The sequence below is a fragment of the Macaca nemestrina genome, chromosome 5 (genome assembly GCF_043159975.1).
Source record: "Macaca nemestrina isolate mMacNem1 chromosome 5, mMacNem.hap1, whole genome shotgun sequence".
NCBI classification, from domain to species: Eukaryota; Metazoa; Chordata; class Mammalia; order Primates; family Cercopithecidae; genus Macaca; species Macaca nemestrina.
The window spans coordinates 47,674,831-47,702,711 of NC_092129.1; the positions used below are offsets into that span (position 1 = coordinate 47,674,831).

Genomic DNA, 27,881 nt, shown 5'->3' on the forward strand with positions numbered 1-27,881 from the left:
TGGCCAACATGGTGAGATCCCCGTCTCTACAAAAGAAATACAGAAAATTAGCCGGTCGTGGTGGCGGGCACCTGTGGTCCCAGCTATTATGGAGGCTGAGGTCGGGAGGTCTCTTGAGTCAGGGAGGCGGAGGTTGCAGTGAGCCTAGATGGCGCCACTGCACTCCAGCCCAGGAGACAGAGTAAGATCCTGTCTCAAAAAAATAAAAAACCATGGCAGGGATCTAGTGCAGAATCTGAAATACATTTATAGGCACTTGGTGAATGGAGAGAAAATCTGTTGATATGATTCATTTTGATAACCAACGTGTATTTCCAGTCTTGAAACCCTGGCCTCAAGCAATCCTCCTGGATCAGCCTCCCAAAGAGCTGGAATTACGGGCACGAGTCAACACATCCAGTCAAATGTATATTTCTGAAGGTGGCCTTAGTTGTTGATAAGCAACGGATATGTATGTGTAAAATGATCTATCTAGAGAGTTCTAGAAAATAGAGTTTGTGTCTTCTTCTTGTTAATCTTTAGGTACTGTTTGGTGCCAAGTAGAATAATTTCCCCCACTTTCCCTGTTCTTCAGTACTACTGCATAGCCAAGCTGGTTTATTGTTGCATATAAAGTCTGGATAAGCATATGTTTCTCTACATTCGGAAATTAATGGGAACTGATGCTCTATATAATGTCAAACAGCCCCTGGGAAAAAAAAATGTACTGTGGCCAAGTAGATGCCACCACATTTAGTAATATATTTTAAACTAATAAAAACCATTTCCAGGGCAGAAATAGGCTTTGTTGTTTTTGTAAAATTCTGAGTTCATTCAACCCAACAACTCTCACTGTAAATTATTGTAATTGTAACCTTAATCTAAGTGAGAAGAGCATAAATAATCAGAAACTGTTCTTTAAGCAAACCTGGCAAAGAGTTGGGAGCTCAGTTTTAGCCTTGATTCTGCAATAAACCACCTATTTCTCCTTGAAAACTTCACCTAACTTCTCTATAGGTTTTGGAAAAGATATTTGTAAATGACAGGTTAATTTAATAACCTCTTATTTATTATTTAATAATAAAGCTACTATTATGCTTCTAAGGAAATATTAACTAATAGTAAATCCACAAATACTGTTGATTTTTTTCTCAGAAAATGATGTTCTAAAAGTTGTGTTTTCTAGAAATTATCTTGGGGAACATATAGAAAATCAAGTTCTCAAAAATATTAAACAATTTTGTATGACTAAGGCTCAGCAGATGAGATGTGGTGTCCTGTGGAGTATACCTTTGCTCACCCCTATGTTCCTTGTCTATTTTTGGAAACCCTTAAACTTCCTCTTCTACCCCTTTATATACCCTGAGGAATTTCATCCAATTCAGCGGTCTCAGCTATGATAAAAGACAAGAACTGACAAACCAGTCTCCAGCTCTGGCCTCTCCTGTTTGAGGTTGAACTCCTCTGGAACGGCTAAGGAGAGCTCATTTCTTTATCAGCATTCTGTACAAATCCACTCTCTTTTGTGGCTGAATAATGCCACCCTCATTCCATTGCCTAGGTTAAAAACTCATCATCTTTAACTTCTCCATCTCTTTCCTCCCAGCACCAAATCAGTCTAGCTATCAGCCATTCCTCTTCATTAAGCAAAACTGTACCTTCTTTCTCCAGGTCCCCATCATTTGTTTGGATTGTTGCTGCTTTTATTTCCCTTAACTTCGCTGCTGCCACAGTGTTTTATTTTTCCCAAAATAATGATAACGACAACAATAGCAATGCCACTTTATTGCTTAAATCCTTCCTTTGTTCTCCATTGCTTACAGAGCCAGACCTGTAGGCTGGATTAGGAAACTGGACTTTGATATGTGTTTCTAGCTTAACCATGTACTACCTTGCCATATACCCAGGGTGCCAGCTACATGTTGCTTTTTACACATTAATTGGTTTACACATCTCAGATCATCTAACATGTGTTTTCCCACTAATTTTTTTATAATGCTCTTTCCTCTAGAATATAAACTCCATTAAGGCAGGGACTTTTCCTGTTTTGTGCCATATTGGACACCTAGTACACAAGAGAGTACTCCAGTGTAGGTGATGAAAAGCTATGTTGAATGAATTAGTCAGTTTACGGTTTCAAGGATCTGTTCTAAGGCTACCTCTGTGATGAAGCCTTTCTCCATTCTCAGCAGGATGATTGCTCTCTCCCTTCGTGGTTATAAAACACACCAAATGTGCAACTATTTTAGCTCAAACATCACATTATCTGCATTTTCTCACAGATCTGTCTTTCCTATTTACTTCAGCTCCTTGGTGGCATGAATACTCTTTATTAATTCTAAATGCCCACCACCAGGCTGGGAGCATTGGGTCACACCTGTAATCCCAGCTCTTTGGGAGACCGAGGCAGGGAGATCACTAGAGGCCAGGTGTTTGAGACCAGCCTGGCCAAGATGGTGAAAACCTGTCTCTACTAAAAATACAAAAATTAGCCATAGTGGCGTGCAGCTGTAGACCCAGCTACTCAGGAGGCTGAGATGGGAGAATCACTTGAACCTGGGAGGTGGAGGTTGCAGTGAGCCGAGATAGCACCACTGCACTCTAGCCTGGGCTACAGTGAGACTCTGTCTCAAAAAAATAAATAAAAATAAAAATAAATGCCCACCATAGTACCCAGTTCTGAGTTGGCACTCAAAAACTTTTATGAATGAATGAGTGAAAAAATGAGTGATGAATTAGGTAGAGGAGGAAACAGAGTAATTTGATTTGGCCTGGGATCACCAACACACACACACACACACACACACACACACACACGTCAATGAGGAATATGACACACCAATCACCCTACATAATCAAAAGATTCTTCTCGGTAAGAGACAGATATTAGAGTGTCTGTGTTGACCTTTAATTCACCTTTGTAAAACATGGTTTAAAAAGACAGTCTGGCTCACAAAAGCAAGTAGGTACATTGTAAATCCACCAATTTGAGATTTTTATAGTGGAAATACTAATAGGTTTTGACTTTTAATGAGCTTCTGCTTTCATTATTAAAAAGGTTCTACTCATTCTAATAAAAGAACTGTGATTTGTGGGTATCTTCCGATATATTTTAGTTGATTCTTAGCTTCAGCCACCTTAGCAAAAAGAAAGAAGAGGTTTCCCCAGTTGAATTTCAGATAAGTATACATACTGCAAGAGAGGCAGAAGGGAAAATGATAATTTGCTTTATTCATGAATCTGTTCAGATGCAATGTATGCTGCCCAGGCCCATGAAGTTTGGATAAGTCTATTTCTAGGCCCACACCTTGGTGACCACTATCTGTTCTAATCAGATAATCTATGGAAGCCAATGACTGTCTTCTCACTTGTTAAAAGCATTCATACTCAGGATGGGCAGAGCCTGGCAATTAAAAGCACAGATGGTATGTTGCTAGTATCAAAATTTCTTTAGAAACAAAACTGGGAAATTAAAATGTAAAGCAACACATAAGAACTAGACACCTCAAGCATGTAATTGTATATTTATTTCTCTTTTTAAAGAACACTCCTTAATGTAATTCAATATACAAACTTGGTTTCACAGAATTATAATCCACTATATAGCACAAAGATAACCCAGATTATGTGCGTGCGTGCACACATGTGCGTGCCTGTGCACATGTTGCTGTACCCCTCCCTCTCTTCCACTCTTCTGGACCTACAAAGGCTCTTCCCACCTTCAACACTAACCAAAAGCCATTGTGAGTATTACATACAACAGACATCCTCTCACGAGTTCTTTGCCCTTGAAAGATTCTTTTCTCCATTCCCCCTGAGATAGCCAGGAGTCTGACACTCTTACCCTGTGCAAAAGGGTAAGGTGACCTCCCCTAACACAGATGTTAACCCTGTTCCCATGTAAACTGACTGACAGGAAGAGCTGGGGAGCAGGTTTCCATCCCCTTTTCCCCCTTCCACACCCAACCCTCAGAGTCCAAGTGCGACCCTCTGTGCAGCCTTAGTTCCAGTCACCATCCTGTGTAGCAAGAACTAAGGAGACTCTAAGCCCAGGTCTTCTCCATGAGCAGCGCACAGCACTGCCTGCCAAGCCACCGGGCCGGCCGATAACCAAGCTCTACACAGTCCCATGTGCTTTGTCACCTTAATTTTTTAAAGACACCTAGCATAGGTCTGTGGCAACCTAGTGTCCAACTGAGTTACATAAAATTGTACCAGTGATGCACTTGTACATATTTACATGGGGTGGAATGTTTTCCCATATTTTTAGATGAGTATATAGATCAACATGTTCACATAAGACCAAATACTTTTAATATTATTTATAACTGATTTATAAAGCTTTGAAAAAACTCACAATAGCACATTGTTTACTTTAATGCTTTACGGTACTATCATTTTAAAATCACAATCAGCACTTAAGTTATAGTCAATCCAGCAAACAAGAGACAAAAAAATATACAAGAGTTAAGAACTGACTGATACATCCTTTATCTTTTTTTTTAACTAATGCATAAGTGCAGAATAAGATACTCTAGTTTAAATATCTTGTTTACAATGTACATTTTTGTTCTAGTTACGCAACAGTAAATCCCATGCTTCACATAGAAAAGCAATCCACAACATTAAGAAAAAATGTACAATTTATGAAACAAAGTAAATAAATATTAGTATTACAGAATCAGAGCTGTACATAAAAGCTGTTCAGTTTTAATCATATAAAAATATGTTTTAGTGCAACCTCACATATATATTGATGCTGTTTTGCTTTACATCATTTAGATCCAAGTGTCCAAAAAAGGAAAGAAATTACATTTATTACAAAGCAGATACACAAATTCTAAAATATGTACAAATTACTGCTAAAAAATGCTTATAAGAATATAAGCAAAGTAAAGAAAAGGCACAAACATCTGTACAATTTTAAAAGTACCAGACCCAATAGGTTAATTTCAAATTTTGTTTTGGTCAGGCTCATGATGACTTGTTAATTTACCTAATTCTTTTGATATAACAAAAGTATATATAATAGCAAACTACTGTAACTTAGGACAGGCATGCTATAAACTTGATTACCTCCATTTCTAGAAAAACAAAAACAAAAAAAAAAATGGGAAAATGTGGAAATGAAAGTCTCCATGCATCGTAGATCAATGTAGCTGACTCTTTTCTGACGAAGGATCTTTGCCTTCCTCTGTGCTTGAAGATAATTCCTTGCTGCTGTGAAAGTCCGACTGCTTGTCATCTACACAACTCTTGCTGTAAAACGTGGAGTGAGCTAATGGAGTCTGTGATGTACCAAAATTGTCCTTTTCACCATCATGCAAGTCAGGGTGGGTGGCTGAGGTACAGGGCTGACCTGGCTCAGGTCTACTAAAGTGTCTAATGCTAACATGTGCACTTCCCAGGGGGTTCTGGTGGGGCTCCTGCACCCGCGCTGGCTGATCTGCCCCAAGCAGAGCTACCTCTTCTGTGGCAATCCGGAGAGAGGCAATGGCTTTTGTACAAGTCTGTATATTTTCCTCCTGTTCCCGCTCTGTTGCATTTAGGCTGTCTTCCGAAGTGCTCTGTTTCATCAATAGCCGAGGAGAGGAGGGAGTGCTAGGTGGACCAGATGACTGCAAAGCATGAGGACTTCGCTTCTCATGCTGCTTAGAAAGCACATAGGGGTCCTTGGAGAAGGACTCCCCAGGCGCGCCTTTCTTCTCCTCAAAGCCCTCCATTGGCAGGGGCAACGTGGGTGGAGGATGTAAACTGGAAAGGGCTGGCGGCATGGAGTGAACCATCTGGATCCCACCAACGGGCACCATGGGGATAGGAGCTCGCACTTGTTGCTGAGAGTGGAGTGGAAGATGACTGAAGACATAGTCATCAGGACCCTCCGGGAAAAGGCTGGAGCCTGGATGTTCATAAGCACCTTCTTGGTCTCCATAGAGACTGAAGTAAGGAACCTGAGGTAATCCTCTTCTTAAGTTCTGCACAGAGAACAAAGAGAGCACAAAATTCAGATCCTGCTATGCTTCGTTCTTAGGTCAAGCTATTGGATTCATTCACTCACCCACTCACACATTCACTACCTAGAGAGGCTTCAATACCTAATCCTTTGATCAAGTTTTCCTACTTCAAGACAAAGGAGATTTCTCTGTTGTCTTTTATAATCCTTGAATAAAGGTGTCTGCCTGTGAAAAGTTGCTTTTGTTTCTAAACAGCAAGGTGATAAAGCAGTCAGGATGTTTTCCACTGGGTACAGAGACACATTTCAGCTCTGTTTTTTTTGTAAGAGATAATGAAAAGAAATTAATGGATAATTGGCAAAAAAAGTTTACTGAGCAAAAAACACTAATAAATATTAATAATATTTTTTAATTCAAAAGGAAATAAAAAGATTACCATCTGTTGCTATACTGGACAGATTTGTAATATTTTTCTTAAGTGTTGATGGGTATATAATTGGAATGACAAGTCTGAAAATTGGCTTTTTAAAAAAGTTTTCCACAGAACAGATGACAAAATGGAACCACAAACTGGTTCCTCCAATGTGTAAGACATTGGTCTAAAGGAATGCATTCCTGCTAAGAGATGCTCAATGCAGAAGACCAACTTCTTCATCCAATAACAAACCAAGGCCATTTAAGTCTTACATCAATAATAATTTTTTAAAGGAAACTATCCATCATAGAAGTAGTTAACACTATTTCAGACAGTTACCAACTTATATTATATACACCAATAAATATTATTTTTTCCACCTCAATATCTTGTTGGCAATCAATAAATTAAGGATGCTTAAAATGTTCAGCCAGAATTTCAGATTCCACAGTCCTAGTCCTGAAAATGGAGAATTTATTTTCTATACTGTTTCTGTAGTGAAATACAACTTAGATTGTCAGATTTAATATTATCAGATTTTAATTACTGTGATTCATTCTTTAGTGGACTGTCATCTAAAAAGGGTTTCATTTTTTCTATTTTTTGAGAACCAAAGATAGATAGATAGATATAAACCCATACAGTACACTAGTAGTCCAGGATAGAGCCAAAGAAACTGTTCTTTTTCATTTCAAGAGTTTCAGTTCTAAAACTCAAGGTATGCTCTATACCATTAAAGATTCATCCAGTTCTATCTAGACTGTGATTTCTGCTGCTCTCTGAGATGCTTAGCCCTTACCCTCCTCTGTGATATGTCATACACAAGCTGGAAACATGGGTTCTCCTGAAAGTGTGAGTGAAACGGTGATAGTGATGATTGCATCAACACTATCATTATCAGGACCTCATAAGCTGGGAAAGGTGGGGATTTTACGGTATGAGAATCATTTAAATTCTGCACATAGACAAAATCCCCCTTGTATTTAATCAGGTTTGGAAAAGGCATGTCTCCTTCATCAAACACCAGTTTGGGAGGAAGACCTGTAATGCCTACAGTAACAATCTTTGAAGATAATCAAGTATGTTTTCTTTTAATCACAGCAATCACAGATTCAAAGTTTAAAATAAAATCGAGCTTGTTTATTTTTCCATTTTACTTCTGGCTGCTATTCCATGACCTCCATTGCATACAGCCCATCAGAATGGATCTGTGGGGGAACAGAGGAAGTGGGACAGAAGTCAGAGAGAGAGATGTCCTGTTACGTAAACTGACTTGAGATCCCCAACTCCAGGCTGACAAATGGAGTCATGAATTGTCCTCTAAAACCACAATAATACTCAACATGTTCTAAATCCAGTAAAATCTTATTGGTGCTACTAATGAAAGTTTCAAATTTAGCCCTTCACTGATTTTAACCACAGAGCTACGTGTACAAGTAGAATTTCTACCATGTGGCCACTTCCACTGCTCCAAGCCCCACCAGGAATTTCTACACATCCTCTCTCCTCTCATTCACCCCTTCTTCATCCTCCAAAGAAACTCCCAGTAAGTTTTCTCTACTTTGGTTTTTACTCCATTTGCAATCTTATTGTTATGTAATTCGGGCCTTATAAATGTGGTGGACAAACTTTCATCTTACTTAAATCTCAGTAAGAAAAATTTTGTCATGGAAAAACAAATAGTGAATTCAAATGTAGATTATGTTAAGTGTAAGTGCATATATATATAGACACATATACACATATGTACAAACATACATACACAGACATCTATATATACATCTATTCGCATGTACCAGATCTATTACCCTACTCATCTCCTCAACAGTATGGCAGTAGGGACCTCTAGACGCAAATGATGAGAGGGAGATAGAAGAGCAAGAGCCTCCTTGGGGGCAGCAGGGAGCAGGGGAGAAGTGACCCATCTGTGCTCAGTCACTGGCTGGGGCTGCTTGGAAAGCATGGACCTGGCTTGAAAACAGTCCTGTCCTGAAAGTGCTGACATACCAGTAGGAGGCTGTTTGCCCACTACATTCCTTACAGCTGAATGACACGTTCTTTCAGGGACAGAAATTTGTATGGGCCACCTCCCTGGCTGCCAGAAACAAATGAAGAAACTGTGGTCAAGAGGTTAAGTGACTTGCCCAAGATCACACAGATAACAAGGGATACGAATGAATGTTGACTGTTTCCCTAGACACAATCTTCATCTACACTACGTACTCACGGCCTGGGCACACCTTTGTTTCTCTTCTTGCTATCTATCTGCAACATTTTTAAAATGGAAAAGGAAATTTATTTATCAAAAAAAAAGATAAGGCCACAAGCCACAATATTATTTCATCCTCAACCTTGAACCATGTGTAGTAGACCCTCAAAAATTCAGTAAATACTGAATAAATGGATAAAACATACTTACCTTCTCTATCTATCTATCTATCTATCTATCTATCTATCTATCTATCTATCTATCTATCTATCTATCCATCCATCTATCTATCTTAAAATTAAAACTAACAGGGGCACTGGGGCAAAAACGACAGGGTGGCAGGATGCCTCTTGCTCTTCTACCTCCTTCTCATCATTTTCATCTAGAGGTCCTTACTGCCCTACTGTTGAAGAGATAAGTGGGGTAAGAGATCTGGTATATAGATGTATATATAGATGTCTGTGTATGTACATTTGTACCCATGTGTATATGTGTGTATACATATATATGCACATACACGTAACACAATCTGCATGTGAATTCATTCATTTCCTCCAAACCTGTGTTTGCTATGATCACCATCACTCCAAAAGCAGCCAGAATATGAATATGTCACACTGGGCTATAAGGTACCTTCACACCACAGTCAGTGTCCTGTGGTGTGAGAAAGCATAAAGTGGGCAGTGATTGGGACCAGTTGTCCCTACATCAGGGAGGCATGTGAACAATGCAGCAGGCTATACATCCTCTAAAGAGAATTAAACCGGGGAGACCAAAAGCATCATAAATGATAAAGTTTAACAACACTATGAAATGTGCCCATGATCAGCTGGGCATGGGGGCTCACACCTGTAATCCCAGCACTTTGGGAGGACGAGGCAGGTGGATCATGAGGTCAGGAAATCGAGACCATCCTGGCCAACATGGTGAAACCACGTTTCTACTAAAAATACAAAAGTTAGCTGGGCGTGGTGGCAGGCACCTATAGTCCCAGCTGCTTGGGAGGCTGAGGCAGGAGAATTGCTTGAACCCAGGAGGTGGAGGCTGCAGTGAGCCAAGGTCGTGCCACTGCACTCCAGCCTGGTGACAGAGCGAGACTCCATCTCAAAATAATAATAATAATAATAATAATAATAATAATAATAGTAATACCCATGATCTGATATTTAAAAACAAAAATGAAACAACAAAAACACATTAAAAAACTGGTACAAATTCAGCGACTACTAAACTCACCTCTCTCCAACTTTCTGGGCACATATCTAAAACTCAGATGAACTTACTTAGTCCACTCTTTCAATTCCTTTGCCCAACTTGACTGTGGGTTCCTGTAATTTTTTTACAACCACAGCATGTTTGCACTAAAGGTTTACTTTTTCTGACTGAAAAACTGCATGTTTGCAGTTGACTGAATATGCACCACTGTTTCACAAATGCCACACTCTCAATCCACCTGGCCAATGCCAGAACACAGGCTGCACGGATGGCAGGGAGAGGCTTGTCTAACACACTCTGCCAGCATCACTGCGTGTATACCACAGAAAGCATGTGTCATCCCAGACTTGGTGTCACACGATCCAGGGGATTTACAGTTCTCTATTCGTGTTGTAATGGCATCAACTGCAGAAGATCCCTTTTTCCTATTTTCGCTAAGGCACCAAAACCTGTGGAAATGTATCTCTTTTTCTTATTAGCTTGCTAATTTGTTAGCTTGGTAAACAGCATCCCAATTGCCATACACGTTTCTACAGGATTTGCTTCATCATGAAGTTGGTACCAGATTTGTGAAAAGACAGTGCTGGGGATGGGGACATGAATGCAGCAGGTTTCCTAAAGTGAAAAAATGACAGGCTGAGCTCAGGATTCAGGGTGGTGGAAGGTGATGAGAGGGAGAAAATTGGCCGCCAGGGCAGTGATAAAACAGAACTGGGAGCTGGCAGTGTCTTCTGTGGCTGTGAAGGATGGTGCTGATGCACATGACACAGAGATCCGGAGCCAGGGAGTACAACAAAGAGCAGAGACGAGGAAATCAAAACACATTTAAGGCAGACAGATTCCAAAGGTATCGTGCCTCTGTCTATGCTAAGTGCATGCTTTACTCATTTTTGAAAATCCTACACAAACTGAGAGACATCACAATCTACTGAGCCGTGGAATTAGGTAGGACAGGTGCTTTTTTAATGAATTTGTATTAAACCTACTGCTTAAATGTAATCCATGATGGCTACTGTTATTTTCATCTATAATGAAGGCACATCACAGAAATCTCTGCACATACTCGCTTAGCTCTCCTGATTTCCCTTTCTCCTTGGGCCCACGCTTCCACTGAGCCAGTGCATTTGATGATAGTAATGGCAAGAAAAGCACACAGGCTCATGTCTTCGATTTATAAACGTGCCGAGTGTGTCATTCTCTCCTCTCCCTGTCCCTGACCAGTTTCACGTGTCCACTCATGATGGGCAAGGTAATGAATGTATTAAAAAATAAAAGTCTTTGAGGCCAGGTGCAGTGGCTCATGCCTGTAATCCTAGCACTTGGGAGGCCAAGGCAGGTGGATCACTTGAGGTCAGGAGTTCGAGACCAGCCTGGCCAACATGGTGAAACCCTGTCTCTACCAATAAATACAAAAATCAGCCAAGTGTGGTGATACACGCCTGTAGTCCCAGCTTCTCCAGAGGCTGAGATGGGAGAATCACTTGAACCTGGGAGGCAGAGGTTGCAGTGAGCCAAAATCGTGCCACTGCACTCCAGCCTAGGTGAAAGAGTGAGATCCTGTCTCAAAAAACTAAATAAATAAAAATCTAAAAAATAAAAAGTTTTTGAAAGTCAAGGTTAACAACTGAATTAGAATCCTTACCTGGCGATGAGTGATGTCTAAATGTCCCTGTGAGTGTACGTCCATGCAGTCATGGCATTCTAAAGGTTCATCTTTTTTACTTACAAAAAGGCTTCAGCTTATGTCTATCATTAATTAGGTTTAGAAAGCATTCAGAAAGGTCTCACTTATTCCCACTGGGAATGCACTGCGGCTCTGATGCAATGCTACACTTCGGGTAATGCCACAGCCATGTTACCAACAATAGCATATGACAAAAATGTCTCCCTACTATTTTCAGTAGCCAGATTCACTCCACCCATGACAGATACCCATATTCTACTAAATTTCACACCAGTGCATTATCAGGAGGCACCAATGTGCTTCCACTTATATATTAGAAAGAAAAGTGAATTATACTTACAGGAGGCCCCAATACAATTGGCTCTGCTTGCAAATACTGCCCCACGGACAATGGCGGGTTATGGTATAAAGCCCTTCTGGGAGATGGCGCTCTTATGGTGGTCATGTATCTTCTCTCTCTTCTAGGAGAGAGGTCTCTTCTCGCTGTGATATCCTTCCCAGGAGACACTGGCCTCCTAGGAGACAAATGCCTTCTTGGTGAAACATCTCTTTGGGACATCTCTCTTCTCAGTGCAGCTTCCTTTCTTGGTGAAAGATGTCTCATGGGTGACAGATCTCTCCTAGGTGATAAATGTCTTCTGGGAGATAAATCTCCTTTGGGTATCAGATACCTCTTTGGTGAATTATCTCGGCAGGGTGAAGAATCGTATCCTGGAGAGGAATGGCGACTTGAGGGTGAGAAGTCCCTGGGAGAGGAGCTTGGCTCTGAAGGTAGCATGCACTCCTCATCCATACAACTAGGTATGTCCAATCTGTCTTTGTCTGGTTCTGAGTCTGTACTTTTGCTCTGGAACAGCCTCTGGTATTCTGTCATCTGGGTATCTTCACATGAGTCACTGGGTGTCATAAGCTGAGTAACTCGAATACTTGGCAAAGTAACCAAATAGCTGATCAATGAAGAATGTCCCAGGGAACTATCTGAAGGAACCCCATGGGGTACGGCGCCAACATTCACAGGCAAAGAGGAGAATCTAGGAGGCTGAGGACTCGTGCTTCTTGATCTTGTTTTTGGTGTTAAATCTCCCTGGTCATCAAAGTCATCCTCATCTTCATCATCATCATCATTATCATCTCCATCCTCACCATCTGATTCCTCGGCATCTGAGAACTGATGATCAGTTGAAATGCTGGACATGCTATGCTTCTCTGCTGCTTTGTGCAAATCTTCCATATTTTCTGAAACAATTGAACAAAGATAATGGAGATCAAGATCCAAATGTCAAGGTTAGGATCTTATTTAAGCCCCATTTCTTTCTAAAAGTTTTTCCCAGTCCCTAGTGCCCATAGACAGTTATGTCTGAGAACTCCTATAAAATGAGGCCACTGTGTGACCCTGCATTCATTCTATCTTCTTGTTTATCTATTTGTTTTCATCAACAACTTACAAGAAAGATTCCACAGTAGGACTTTATATCTCAGACATCATCCCACTCACGGAAAACCCTCAACAAATGAGCATGGATAATGTTAATGATGATGCTAGAGGAAAAAGAAAGGCAACAACCTGTCTCTGCAAGCTCAGGTACAAACGTATGTCTAAGTGATGTATCTCAGGAGGTCTGGCCAACCTCAATGATGTTTGTTTGTTTTCCTACAGGGATTCTTCTTAACTTAAATAATAATACATTAAAATACTTCTCAAATTTCCCAAAAAGCCTCATAAAATCTAATTTGCTATCACAAAGCAAGTGCAATTCTATTCCCTTCATGGCTCTAAATAGAAGTATTCTCATAGTAAGGCCTTTTTTGCCTTCAGAGTCAAAACAGAAATGCATTTCTTCTCAGTAGATTTCAAGCAATTCAATGTGTCAGATTTATTTTCTATATTTAGTATTTAATAAAATGAAAAGTGATCACTTTTTAAAAATATCTAAACTTATTTTACCACCTCAGCCACAGAGCTCCACTGTGCATAATGAAGATGTCTGTCAACTCATTTATGACATACCTGCTTCCTCAGTTTCTGTATCATCCACCGATGTCATTGAGACTCCCAATTCCAGGCATTTTTTCATGTGTGCTTTAGATTTCATATGCTTCGTTAGGTTTCCTTGAAAATGTAGCCAAAAAGAAGAGATAAATTAATTGGTTATCAAATTAACAACTGCTGATGGCTGCTCCAAATTCAATGCGAAATGAACTAATTTTATTAAATTCATCATGTAACACAGATTTGTTTCTACCCACTATCCCTTGTTTCAACCTTAAGAAGAACAATCTGGTTTTTGAATATAACAATCCCTGAGAGCTTTGCCCCAATCTCAGATATTCTTTATTCTAGAAGATATGTGGAAGTCCAGGCTCACATCTTTTCAAGAGTAGGCTCCAAGCAAAACTGGAAATCCCAGGCTCTTCTGCCTGAGAAGGGATCTCATATCTATCCAAATGCACCAGCCTCCTGGGACTCCACGTAAACAGGGAAACACAATCTGGCCACATACCTCAGAGATACTTCAGAATGAAATATTCTCAACACACCCACTGGGCCCCTGACCTTCTGGTATTGATCAGGTATAGGGTAACCTCCAAGGATCTTCAAAGTTCAGAAGAAAAATACATACAAACTAATGTGAGGGCAAACCTTGTCAGTGCACTGAAAGATCCATACAAATAATTAGCTAACTCTCATAGGGAGCATTATTCCCAGTATTTAGCATCTATCTGTCTGGCATATGTTAGCAAACGTTATGACAGCAATTCTTCAAATTCTGGAGCTGCAACATTCTCTTTTTATTTATCTTCCGGCTCCTATCATGCTAAGAAAAAAAGAAAGGTTTCATGCTGAAAATGTTGTAATGATAATGGCATATACAACTATATGTGTATATGAATGTGTGTATATAAATTATTTATATAATTTGTATAACTGCTTTATGAAATGTGAGAAATTTTGAAAACATTGATCCAATCCTCCTTGACCCAGGATCTATAGAAGAATGCACACACACACACACACACACACACACACACACACACACATATATTTATATATATAAATTGTATGCCATATAACTTATCAAAAGAGATTCAGGAACAAATTCAGTTGTAAGGAACCTTTACATCACTTCAGTGAAAACAGCCATAATGTTATCTGTGCCTCTGACAATGCTTTAGCAATGTACTAACAAATACTTTAAGAGAAGGCTCTGTGAAATCTCCGTGGAAACTCAGCCTGCTAGCAGAAACTCAGCCTGCTAGCATAGTTTATTCCTCTTGTAGGAGTGTTAAGCTTGCTGTTCATGTAATGTATGAGCCACAGTTAAAACTGGGACACCGTTATTATTTTACTCATATTGCTTTATTATTTACTTATTGCTTATATACTTATCAATTTTACATGCTGTTTTGATAATTCCAAACATAGAAATATTTCCAGGCCCCCATTGCTCTTATTTATCAAAACTTTTATCTGCCATTTTTTAAAGAGCTCAAAAATGTTATAGACATATCAAGAATCCTTAAATCTAGAAAATTAATGAAACGTATCTATAAACTAATAAAAATAACCACTTCTGCCAGAGTGCAAGTATGCTATGATGTATATAGGTATGGATGCTAAGTGTATCAGGAGAGTTTATTTAGATTTTAGTATGTGTTTCTTTCTCCTACATTTTTCTCTCCATTCCAAGGATAGTCAGGCTTTAGACTCGCATCTTCAGAATAGGTCTGTAGCTAGAAATCTGGATCTGAAACAATTCCACCATGGCTTTAGTTTGTTAAAGTCATGAGCTGTGGAAGTAATGTATAAGGACAAGGAGAGGGAAGGAGAGTGGCGGGGGAGGCCCTTGAAGAAGTGGCACAGACGAGGAGAAGGGATTGGTCGTGCAAGGGCGTTCCATCTGTGCTCAAACGAAAATGTGGGTTTGGACAACAGGCATTTCAGCCGGAGGTGAAAACTGGCAGGGTTTTCCAGGATGTTTTGCTCATTTTAAGATTCTGAGACATTTGCACATTCCCAAAGGGTGACAAGGAAACTCCAATAATGACCAAGAATAAATTATTTCCTTCAGGAGATGATGATTCAGAGGCAGACTTAATTTGATTTTTAAAAATATCTAGAGATGTCTCATTTCTTCATCCAGTTTTTCACACAACTACACCTGCAGCAAACTCATATGCCCAGTGAAGATATGTATCATTCGTAATGACTCCTGAATTTGCAGTATTCCCTAAAATCAAAGTTTTTATTTTCTTATCTCCTAGGGAATCTCTTAGTAAAGTTCTGTATAAAGGGCTTGATTGTGCAAAGGTGAGTGGCATTTAAAAGGCCATATGTTTATTTTTTGAGATGCAAATGAACACATACTTTATTTCAGCTTCAAATGAGGCACTCCTGTCATATAGATCTTTTTAATAAAAAGGAAACAGATATGTTGAGAGGCTACCCATTTACACTTCTACAACCAATACAGCAATTTAGGATTTTCAGCTATAAAAGAATATAGCTATACATTTCTCTATCAAAGATAATTTTACTGGATATTTATTTTTCTTGAAGGGTATCAGAGCAGATTAATCAATATGAAAATTTAAAGTGGTGAGGGAATGCCTATAGTATCCACTGAACCTAAGGTAAAACACACTTCTGCAAAAATCAAACAACCTCTAAAAATATAACTGAAGCAACTTCTTTCAGTAAAATATTTTCACATAAATCTATCTGTTAAAAACGGATTTTTTAAAAAAACTTCAAGGCAAGTCCCAGTTTTATAAGACTAACAGTTATGTACTGAGAATCAGAAATTGTCTCTGTGCTGATAAAAACAGGGAACACAAGCTATCAAATTTCTATGCATAATTAATGCAACTGTGGATGGAGGCGCCCACCTGGGAATGTGTGGGTCTCTACATTATTTATAATCTTGAAACTGACCAAGAGCACATGTTTTCTTCCCAGCTGCTGCCTTGCTTCTCTAATACCACTGCATGTGCAGGATTTCAATGCTGGTATAAATATTATCTAGATCACATAACATTTCCAACATGAAGAAATAGCTATCCAGACAATTCGTAGCCACTTCCTTTGGAGACAACTGGCCCGGACCTAGGTCTATTGCTCTTAATTAAGTCATAAAAGGAGCCTCACAGTCTCACATACATCCTTTGATCACTTACTTGAGGGAGAAAATACATTTTGTGGAATCATATTTTCACAAACAAACCATCTTTATTGTTGATGAAGGCTATTTATAAAATAGCACTCAGAAATCTAAGTAGCCATAGAGAAGTATTTTTCCTCTCAAAAAAATCAGACTTGTACCTTTCGTTTTGAAGGCAAAGTTACATAACTTGCATACATAAGGCCGAACATCAGTATGGGTACGGATGTGTTTTTTGAGCATGCTTGGCTTCTTACAGCGAATACCACATTCTTCACAAATGTACTTTCCACGGCCACGTCCTCTGACATATACATAATCTTCATTTGATTTGTACCTGTGTTAAAAAGGGGGAATCCAGTGGTTTTCAAACATTCTTAGCATGCTATATCTTAAAGCAAAAGCTAATTATTTGCATGGCAAAATTTTATGCGGGTCTTTTGCAGACAATTATTCAACTCTACGTCTATGAAGCTTGTGAAATTTATGCAGTAAATGCCTGAAAGAACTAGATAATAGATTTGGCACTGTAAACAAAATGTAATGCTACATGGAATTCAAAATGGAATTGGCTCCACTATTACATGTGAATTTATAGAGTTGGCAAATAGATGTTCAAATTGACTTATGTAAATCTCAAAGAGTTGCAGACCTTTGGATTGGATTCTAGTATGGCCTCCAATCAAGGGACATACAAAAAGCATACCAACATATTCATCATGTAGCTTTTGTTAACATTACATCATCTAAGATGTGCATGTACGAACATACAACCCTCTAAATTTGCTAAATTAAGTATAACTGATAATAGAATTCTTCATTGCAAATTCCTACTCTATTTTTACAATCCTGGCACGAGAGTGCCTCAGAAATTTCTAGTTTACACAGGGTGAGCTCAGCTCACCAACTGTTGTCTACAGATTTGATCTGCTCTTCCCGAAGACCATGAATCTGTAATAATGTGGAGTCTAAATTTCAACTAGCTTCTTCAAGGTAGTTACATAATGAAAACTAGAGATTCTATTTTTAATCAAATTTGCATTTGTTTCCAGAAGGGTTTCATAGAGATGTTTGAAAGGATATCTGAGGTCATCTTGCTTAATCAAATCAGCTAGAAAAATGGTCTTAGGTATTTTCTTTGATAATCGAGGGAAGAAATCTACCCAATGCTCAACCATGCCATTTTAGAATACAATAAAACATGACTTGTCACAGGATACAGTAGTATTATATGAACTAATTCAATGACTGCCATTATCTCTTAAGTCAAAGCTAAGGTTAGAATTTTGGGTCTAATGTTATTTTTGGAAAGACATTCCATTTGGGGAGTTCTTTTCATAACTTCCAAAGGTAAGCTGACATGCAAAATGCCATAATCCACTGTGGATTTAGTTAAAGGCATTAAATTTACAGTTTTTTTACATTCTAAGAGCATTGCAAACTTCCTCATTTTATCCTAGCTAATCCACAAACAGGAATAAAAGCAAGTTTAACTTCAGTCAACCAAACTATTAAAATAATTTTAAGAAAGGAAATCCATCCACATATTTAAACAGCAACTCTGTTATGGATTCACATCTAATCTTAACGTTATCTACTTTTTGGTCAGTACCAATACAGATGAGAATTAAGCAGAAACTGTTCAAAACTATGAATAATCCATTTTGCATGTCTTTGGTTCCTTTAAATTTTCCCCCTTTCACCAGGAATTTTGACTTCTACTTGTTCTTCAAAATTATTTTGAATTTTATCTTTGTCTTTTGTAATAAAGTAGAAAAAAACCCTAAAGATGCAAATATCTTTCAGCTTTAAATTTCACTATTCTCTGCCCCTAACTAGATGAAATTGCTTAAGAGATATAGACCAAAACAAATACTTTTGTACAAAGCTAATTTTCTTCAGGGAAGGATAATTCAAGCTTACTATAGCCCACCATCATAGTGATGGGAAATGCATTTTATCATCAAGCACTATAATTTTATTTTCAATGTCTTAGCTGATTAACTTGCTTCCAGAATGAAAATGCAGTAAAATTCTGTATAAAATATAATGATGTATTAGAAAAACCTGTGTAAGTAAAATATCATACAACAATTCTACAGGCCCATGAATCTACTTGATAATTGATGGATTTTGAAAAAAATTCAAAGTTATGTTTAACTAAATTATTAAATGTATTATTAAACCTATCAATTAGATAATATACACTTAAGATTTTGGTCAGTAATACTTTTTTTGGTTTTTTTTAAGCTATCACTTTGCAATTGCCAAAATAAGAGGAGGTAAAATCAGGTTTGGAAAAAACACTTAGTCAACACTGGGCAGAAATTGGGCCACAGATTAAGAAGTAATGGGACATAGCCCCTAATGGGGCAATTAAAGGAGGAGGAAATGAAATATGGGCACAATCCTTTTGGATCACCAAAACACAGCAATAAAATGTTCACATAAGCTTTTTCACTTGTGTCCTTCGTTAGTGGAGATGGGCTCCCCAAAGCATAGAGTAATTGTGGAGGTCTCGCTAATCTATTGGTGCAAGTGCACTGCTATGAAGGCTGCTGAATGTGAGAGGGTTGATTCAGTCACAGGGACCACTCAGTCTCTGAGGAAAGACAAAACCTATATTTCTCTCGTTTGTGTTAAAAGATGGGGGATGTCAAAAAAATATCGAGACAAGCTTCATGACTACGTACAATGGTGGTTTTAGTGGTGAAAATGCTAGACATCCAAAGAGGGCAAAACCTAAGGGGAGAACCAAATAAAATAATCCATCTCCAAACCAGTAATGCTAGGTGAAAAAAGGATATTTCATCTCACTGAACATTCCACACTTTTTATTTATTTATTTATTTATTTATTTATTCATTCATTTATTTATTTGAGATGGAGTTTCGCTTTGTCGCCCAGGCTGGAGTGCAGTGGCGCAATCTCCGTTCACTGCAAGCTCTGCCTCCTGGGTTCACGCCATTCTCCTGCCTCAGCCTCCCAAGTAGCTGGGACAGGTGCCCACCACCATGCCCGGCTAATTTTCTTGTATTTTTAGTAGAGACGGGGTTTCACTGTGTTAGCCAGGATGGTCTCAATCTCCTGACCTCGTGATCCGCCCGCCTCGGCCTCCCAAAGTGCTGGGATTACAGGCGTGAGCCACCACGCCCAACCACATTCCACATTTTATAGTCAAACAAGTAACATTATTATCCTCCAAATATAATTGGAATAAAGTCATGCCCATGAAAATATGTAAATAATAGATTTGTTGTAGAGATAAGGCTAATTACATCATAATCTCCAAAATGTGGTTAGCATGCTTCAAAATTTTTTAATTTTAAAAGCCTAAGTGTAGGGTTTTCCTTCTATATGACTGGATGAAAGATACATATCAAAATCTAAAACAAGATATTACACATGTGTAATTTTTCTTAACTTTACAAATAACAAAGTCTTTGAACCTTATTACTTGAGTTTCTATGACTCAGGACTCAAGATTTGAAAAGAAATTCCTAAATACAGAGAAAGCGTCATAGACCAGAGAAGACTGGGAAGGCAAGACAAGTGAGGGCAATGTGGTACCCTGACTTGGACCCTGGGGCAGAAAAGGATATTGATGGAACTGGTGAAATCCCATTAAAGCCTCCATTTTATATAATAAGAAAAATAAATGAAAAAAATTAACTAGTTCTGAAGATTATACACAATTGTACATGATCTGACTTTTGTAAGCATAGAATAAAAATATGTCCATCATTAAAACAAATACCTATAAAATGATCAAAGAATGAATAAACTTAGATGACATCAAGTGTCCCCAATTTAGTAGATTTCATAATAAATTAGAGGGGTGGAAATTTAAGGAAGAGGCTTGAATGATATCCATTAGGGACATTTTTATGAAAAGCAAGTCCCAAAAGCAAGGGCATGAACTTACGATCTGTTACCAGCCAGAGTTCAGAAATGTGAATAGAAAAGGAATTTACTTTCAGCTCCCAACCAGATTAGACAGTACTTTTTCCATGCAGACATTCTGGACCATTTACTCTGACCTATAACCGAACATTTTACATTTGCACTTATGTTTCCTTACCCTCCTTCAAATATTTTAATTCGGATTGGCTCAGTTTGTTTGGATCCAATATCTTTATCTCCATGAATATCTCCTTTCCCTCTTTCCTTTAAGATATTTCCCACTAGTTTCCTTTCTAGTTTGCTGCCAAATAAAAAGGACGCATCAGGTTTCATCTGTAAGACAAGAAGAGAGAATCATTTCACATGCTTTCTCCAAGACACAGGAGCTCCTATGTCCCACGCTTCCATAATCTCTGAAAATGAGCCTAAATTCTGTACCAAAAGGCCAGGAACTAGTTATATAAACTAAGGGCCACTAGGGATAAAATCAGATAAGAATGACAGTTTCCACTGAATAGATTCAACATTCTGTTAGATATAATTATATAAATATATATTTTATATATAAAATATATATACACATATGCACTCAGCACTCTGTGCAATGCTAATACTTAAAAAACATTCTATGTTTCGAAGTAGCAATGAAAACAATCTATATTAATTAAGGAAGTAGTCTCAAAAATTATTGAATGGTAACCGATATAAGTGAAAACATATTTTTAAATCCTGTATTTGCCTCCTTATTAATTTAGCAGAAATTTCAAAATGTCCCTTAATATTTTTATAATTTTGCATGGAAGGCATTGATGGTTCTTGTAGGAACAAACCAGCCAGCAACTTGGAAAAATAAGTTTTGAAGGATATAGATGTCTCGCCAATGAGAGTAAGCTCTGCAGCATTTGCAAAGCTCAGTCCTCCATCCTTGTCTTTCCTTTCAGCCTCCACTCCCTGCTCTATGGCCCACTTCACAATTCCCTGAATTCCTCACACCCAAAGAAAATTAGACCTGCTAGGTCACTGACAAAGGTCAGAAGGAAAATAACCCATGGGAATTAATCCCAGTGGTAGGATTTCATGGCACCCAAATTTTTACATTTTAAAAGCATAAATGTAGGCTTTTCCTTCTGAAAATACAGAAAGTGACACTTTCAGCATTTGGACCATGTCTGAGACCTCAGAACCCAGTGCAGTCAGTGGCTTCTTCCACTCCTGAGTAAGGCCAGACTTTCTGAGAACGCCCCCACACTGACCTTCATTTTCCTTGTATATTTTTTTTGGCCTTATATCCTTCACTATGTAGTCTGCTCAGCAATCAAATCCACAATACAGAGTTCTTCCTAAAACAATATTTGTTACCTGAGTAAACTGCTTCCAAGCACTTGATGATGTAAGCTTGCCGGTTCCAGGCCTATGCATAGCAGCCAGAGTATAAATTTCTGCAGTGATTTTTTGCTTGGACCTCAGCAGAGCCAGTGTGGTCTTGGTGTTCAATCCTGATGGGTTTGGGTTACAGGAACTAATGCACCATGAAGCATAAACTGAGGATTTGAAGGTGGCCTGTTGCACATAACTGGGTTTTGTATAATTCAAGAAGCACCAACTCACAGTAGTTGTTGTCCTCAGACTGGGAAACTGAAGAATCTGCTGGAAATCTGCCATGTCCGTGAGAAGAAGAGTTGAATCTGCCACGTTCCCACTGGGGGCAGAGGCCATGCGGACCAGCATGCCAACAGGCCGCTTGTGGCCCTTCCTTTCCTCTTCCGGCTGACCATCTCCCGCTGGTAATGAAGAACTCTGTGGGCTCATGCTCATGTCCGATGCCGTCTCATCGATATCTAATTCATCTGAAGATTCTTTGCTTTCAGAAGGCCCACTGGACTTCTGCCCCAGAAGTGGTGCCTGGGAACCAGAAAGCATCTCCTTGCTGGGCGGGAATGGCTCCCTGGAAGACGGGCTAACAGAAGGATAGTCTTGAGATGAGGAGGGTGACAGAGAGGAGAAGGAAGATGACCCTGACTGCAAGCCATCTTTTGGCTCAGAAGCACACCCTTGTCGAACCAGCTGGGGTTTCTGGGGGCGGGAGAGGTCCTTTTTGATGTCTGAGTTGTTGAGCTCCACAGCACTAAGCTCCTCCACAATCTGTCCATACATCTTTTCTTCTTTGACCCTTTTCTGCTGCTTGGTTTCCATGAAGAGCTCCAAGCTACTGGCTGGAGAAAGCATTCGCTTGCTACCTCCCAGGGTGGCCACGCTGTCAGAGGTGGAAGGTAAACACAAGGGGATTGAGGATTCTAAGCCGAGGGGTAAAGTCTGAGGTGCTTTCCAAATGGGGTACTTCTCCAAGCCAGCATGCTGCCCCAGCACCTGGGCAATGTTGAATCCTATCCCTTGCATGGCTGCGTTGGTGACCAGTGTCCTTTGGGTCATATTCTCATCGACTTTGCATATGACAATGGCAGGGCTATTCTGCCCAAGTATCTGAGAAATGCTTGTGTACATGACACTTCCATAAGATGGTACGTGTGTTTGGATCCGAACAGGAACCACTGTTCCCGGGAGGGACTGCAAAGGCCCAGCATTTGCCGAGGCAAAATCTTCTTGAAGAACCTGCTCGGAGGGCGTTTCGGTTGACTTGCTGCTCTGGTCTGATGGAAACTTTGGAAGAAGGTTCTTTGGGTGTAGCCCTGATGCTCCTGAATAACACGGGTAGGTCTGCTCTTTCGTGTGTGCATACTCAGCAGGTTTCTTTCCAGTGTTCCCTGCCACATGCTCTAAGGGATAGCTCGAATGGATTTCTGTCTGAAAAGAGGGCTTGCCATAGCTCTTCTGAGGGGGCTGAGCAAAGGGATGTGGGAAATGCGCCTGCCACCAGGGAGGCTGCTGAGCTGGTAAATGAACCATACAAACTGTAGGATATTGAAACTGAAACAAGGCATTCTGGATTGGAGAAAATGGAATTGTCTCTTGATGTGGAAATAAGTGTGGCTGTTCAGGTAAGTGTTTGCTTGTCATATAGGATGTTGGTTGGATCAAGGGATTTCTCAAAGATTCCTGACTGTCCATGTGCATGATCTGTGGTTGGGCCAGGTGCAGTGGCCCTGAGCTCAGCGGGGGACAAGGACCCACCACCTGCTTCCCTGGGTCCTCTTGCTGAAGAGGAGGCAGCACAGCAGGCGGGCCATGGTGCCACCCGGACCGGAGGCCAGCATGCAGGTGCTCCAGCTGCTCCTGCTTCACACTCTGATCCATGCCGGCCTCACCCTGGGCGATTTCTGGGGAGCCACTGAAGGAAGCTTGCCGCACCAGAAAGCATTTCTTCCTCTCCCTGGACGGTGATACCGTGGAGGCTGCCACTCCCGACACAGGAGCATGGGACAGATTCCCATAATCAAATGATTTGCTGCGAACTTCTGGGACTTCTGCTGGGTGAGGACAAGGCATCTGTTCTGATGAGCAGCGTCGCATCTCTTTCTGGTGGTGATGGCCTGGGACAGACAATGAGTATGAACCAGCAGGGACAGTCAGAAACTCTGAATGCTTCCCAAACTCATCCTGCTTAGGAAGTGCAGAAAGCTTACTGATTTCTTCTCTTTCAAAAGACATGGAGAAACTGGAGCTGTGAGACAAGTTGCTTTCTTGGCTGGGGCTGCGGGAGAGGCCTGTGCCTGTGGATTCAAAACTGGACTCCCCTGAGGAGTGCTCCATATCGGCAAGTCGCAGACGCTTCTTTTTGGGTGGCAATTTCTCCGCGGGGAGCTGGGAAAGAGTCTCACTTCTCTGGGGCCACTGAAATTCTTCCACAGGCTTCTCTGGCTCTTTGCTCTGGGCTTCTTTCTCCTTCTCAGGTTTATCAGGCTCCTCGGTCACTCGAATCTCAGGAACCTGGATGTTGTGTTGCCGAACTAGCCTGGGCTGTGTGTGATAGGACGGCTGCTGCACCTGCTGAGATGGAGAGGGTTTCCCCCCACTTTCTGCACCATCCCCGGGTGGAGCCCACTCAGGACTCACTGGGGCTTCTGAAATCTCACTGTCACAAGTCTCTGAAGGGGAAGGGGCTTTATCCTGCGTGCAAGCCACAAGTTCGGCTGACTCAGATCTTTCAAATGAATTGGGTCGGCTCAGCGAGTTGGTGTGCTGAATCACAGAAATCACATTTCCAGGAGGTTTCCTGCCCCCTAGGTCTGACATCTTGTCCGAATCAATGGCTGAAGGTGACTCCTCTGACACAAGAGATGGACTTCCAGGCTGCAGTTGGGGCCGACATGGGTCAAAGCGTTCCGTGTGACCATGAGAAAGGTTTTCGTGTCCAGCCACGGCAAATCCACTCCTGACTCCTTCCTGCATCTGCAGTTTGGGGTCATAATCGGAAGCCATGATGCCCATGGGAGTGCTTACGATGCTGCTGCAGATCATGGGGGTGTCCTCTTCATCCCCTACGCTCTTCTCTTTCCGGCGTTTCCTGTTTTCACAGGTAGTTCCAAACATGCTTGGTACTCCCTGCAATGGCACCGCAGGATCCATGAAATATTCTCCACCATGTTTTAAAGAACTCAAGCAGGAAATGTCCCTGTAGCCTTGCTTTGGTGTTTCAGAGTCCTCCCACTTCTTATAGGGTTTCCGACAGACGTCATAGTCATACACAACCCTGTCCCCAGGAGACAATTTCTTTTCCTTCAGGGATGAACTGCTGACACCCTTCAACATCCTGCCATGGTGCTCGACCTCCACATGGCCCTCCTGTACTGAAGGCAGTTCAAATGCTGCTTGTCTTCTTAGCATGCGCTGAGGGGGTATGCCCACGGTCCCTGGATAGAATACATCGTCGGAACCAGTCATCCTTTCGTCAAATGAGTGACTTCCTCTCAAAGAAGGAGGAATAGTTAGATTAGTTGCTGAAGAAGTTGGCATTGAGTTGCTTCTAATAAGGGGTGAAGAGTCTACAGGAGCTTCTAAGAGAACCGGGTTACTGCCTTGGAAGTTTGCTGGATAAAGTTTTCCTTCATTCCTGATAGATGATGGAATAATCTGGGGTTGTCTAGACTCACTGTTGAACTTAGTGGATTTCAGCATGCTCGTTTGACTGGGGTCCACGTCTCCCTTGCTTGGGATCAGCTGTGAAACAGGATCTTCAAACATCTTGACATCTAACCTGGTGTTTACGTGAGGTAATGGTTCCATTATGCCCTTCCTACCCATTGCGGCACGCTCCTGACTTGTGGTTGTAACACTGAGTGCATTTCTCGGACTAAGCCGACAGTATTTTCCAAAGATGATTTCTTCATAAGACTTTGCATTTGTGTTGGGAGGGCTTATTTGCTGCTCAGCACTTTCTGAGCGAGAAAAGTAACCAGAATCAGTGCTTCCTTTACTGTGCGGGCTCAGAAGGTTGAGCGATGGCTCAGAATCTTGTCCTTTTTTCTCTGACAGTCTTAGTGCAAGTTTCTGTTTGACTGTGTGCGAATCATCAGCCTTAGTATTTAAAGATGGATTTGGTAGCATATCAGGGCCCATATACTGAGAGCTTTCATTAGGGAGAGGAATCCCACTTTTAGGAATAATCAAGATCGGCACCTTCATTGGACCTCCCAATGATTCTTCCAATGACCCATGATAGCCACCTCTGCTGGCAATGTCCAGTGGGATGGGTGGGCCAGGACTCATTTTGTCAGAAGCCTCGGCAAATAAAGAACTCTCCTCATCTGTGTCTGTACTCTGTTCACCATCTGAATGTATTTCTGCTTCTACATCAATAAAACCAGCCTCTAGGTCCAATTTAGATACCGCTGACTCTGTGAAAGGTACTAATCCTGCCTTAATTGCATGGGCATGTGACTTCCTGTGCTTGTACAAATTGCTCTTTGTCTTGAAAGAGAAACCACAAGGTATACATGGATATGGCCGCTCCCCAGTATGGGACCTGATGTGTTTTTTTAGTACGCTAGGTTTGGCACACGCTCTGCTGCAGTAAGGGCAAATGTACTTGCCAGGCTTTTTGGGTTTGTGCTCTTTCTTGTGAGCCTCTTCTGCCTGTTCGATACTTTTCTGGGAGTATTGGCTATAAGCAGGGTTCAGACTTGAAATCTTTTTTCTAGGATAACCACCACTGTGGCCATGTATAGGAAAAGGAAATAAGTCCTCGGAGGCAACGGATGGCAAAGGGCCAGGGAAAAGCCACGGAGGACCTTCGAGGCTCTGATGTGGCTTGGTGCTGTGCATGACCCCCTGTGGCAATGAGTGCTGAGGGAAAGAGAGTGAGTGTTGGCATGAGTAAGGACTCGGACGATGCGGTGGATATTGCTTCTCTGTGACTTGCTGCACCACTTCACTAGGGGAGGCCAGTTTCCCAGAACCAAACAGTTGTGCTGATGCTGTGTTTCCGATTTGCTCAGGCTCTATTTGTGGTTGCCGCTGTCCTTCTTGACTGCCAAAAGTGCTCATCTTAATAACAGCCGATTGTTCCTGTCTCCATCTACCTGATGCTTTATCAGTTTCTCCAGACCTTGAGGTAGCCTTTTGTCCTAGAGCTGTGTCCCCAGTGTCCATTTTGTTACACAAGGTCTTAAGTGCTAGTTCCCCTGAAAGCGGTGCAGACTCATGGAGTATCTCCAAAGCTGTGCTTCTTAAAGCTTGGTTGCTTCCATGTTCCAAGGGGTCTGCAAACTTGCTGATTGCTCCTTCTCTTTGGAACCTTCCACACGCACACCACAGTCGATGGGCATTAGATAGTAATGTCCTTGGACCAGGGCTATAACACAGTTCTCTCCATTGTAGAAATGTCCATCCAAAAGCTAAGTGCAAATCTATAAAGATTTCTTACGGCATTTGAAAATTTTCAACTAGGATGAAATTGGGATGATGAATAGTCTAGAAGAAATTTTGCCCATCAACTAGAGCAAAGCTCAATTGCCAGTTTCACTAAGATAAAATGACCTGAAGAAAAAGAAAATACAAAGAGATTGTCATAACAGTTCCAAGTAAGAAACCAAAAAAAAAAAAACAAACCTAACTAACCAACCAGAAATCAGATAAATTTGAAATGCTTCTTACTCCAAGGAATTATTTTTATTGAGATTACATTAATTCCACAATTAAAATATATTAATTTCAAACTCAGCGTTAAGTCAACGTAAGTCTCTTCCATGCTTGAAGAGCTTATACTTATACAAAAGTATAAGATTTTAGAAAGCCCCATTAAAAAAATTAGAGCTATTCCTAACCAAGTTTTATGATTTGTATGCCAAAGTGTATTACATATCTCTATATAGGGATATGTTTTATAGCTTAATACAAAAAATATGTGGCCAGGCATGGTGGCTCACTTCTGTAATTCCAGCACTTTGGGAGGCTGAGGCAGGTGGAT

At 40.6% G+C, this 27,881-nt stretch overlaps 1 protein-coding gene across 1 annotated transcript in view; it reads right to left on the reverse strand.

The window, feature by feature from the left end:
- Positions 1–3,486: 3,486 nt before the first annotated feature.
- LOC105465749 (HIVEP zinc finger 2) overlaps positions 3,487–27,881 on the reverse strand; it is an 88,199-nt gene continuing 63,804 nt past the window's right edge. The window contains exons 4-9 of the mRNA XM_071096526.1: positions 21,878–27,451; positions 20,697–20,851; positions 16,777–16,952; positions 13,465–13,566; positions 11,797–12,692; positions 3,487–5,954 (exon numbers count right to left, since the gene is read on the reverse strand). Coding sequence (XP_070952627.1) covers positions 5,130–5,954; positions 11,797–12,692; positions 13,465–13,566; positions 16,777–16,952; positions 20,697–20,851; positions 21,878–27,064 — 7,341 coding nt within the window. The 5' untranslated portion in view covers positions 27,065–27,451 and the 3' untranslated portion in view covers positions 3,487–5,129. The remainder of the gene's footprint in view (positions 5,955–11,796; positions 12,693–13,464; positions 13,567–16,776; positions 16,953–20,696; positions 20,852–21,877; positions 27,452–27,881) is intronic.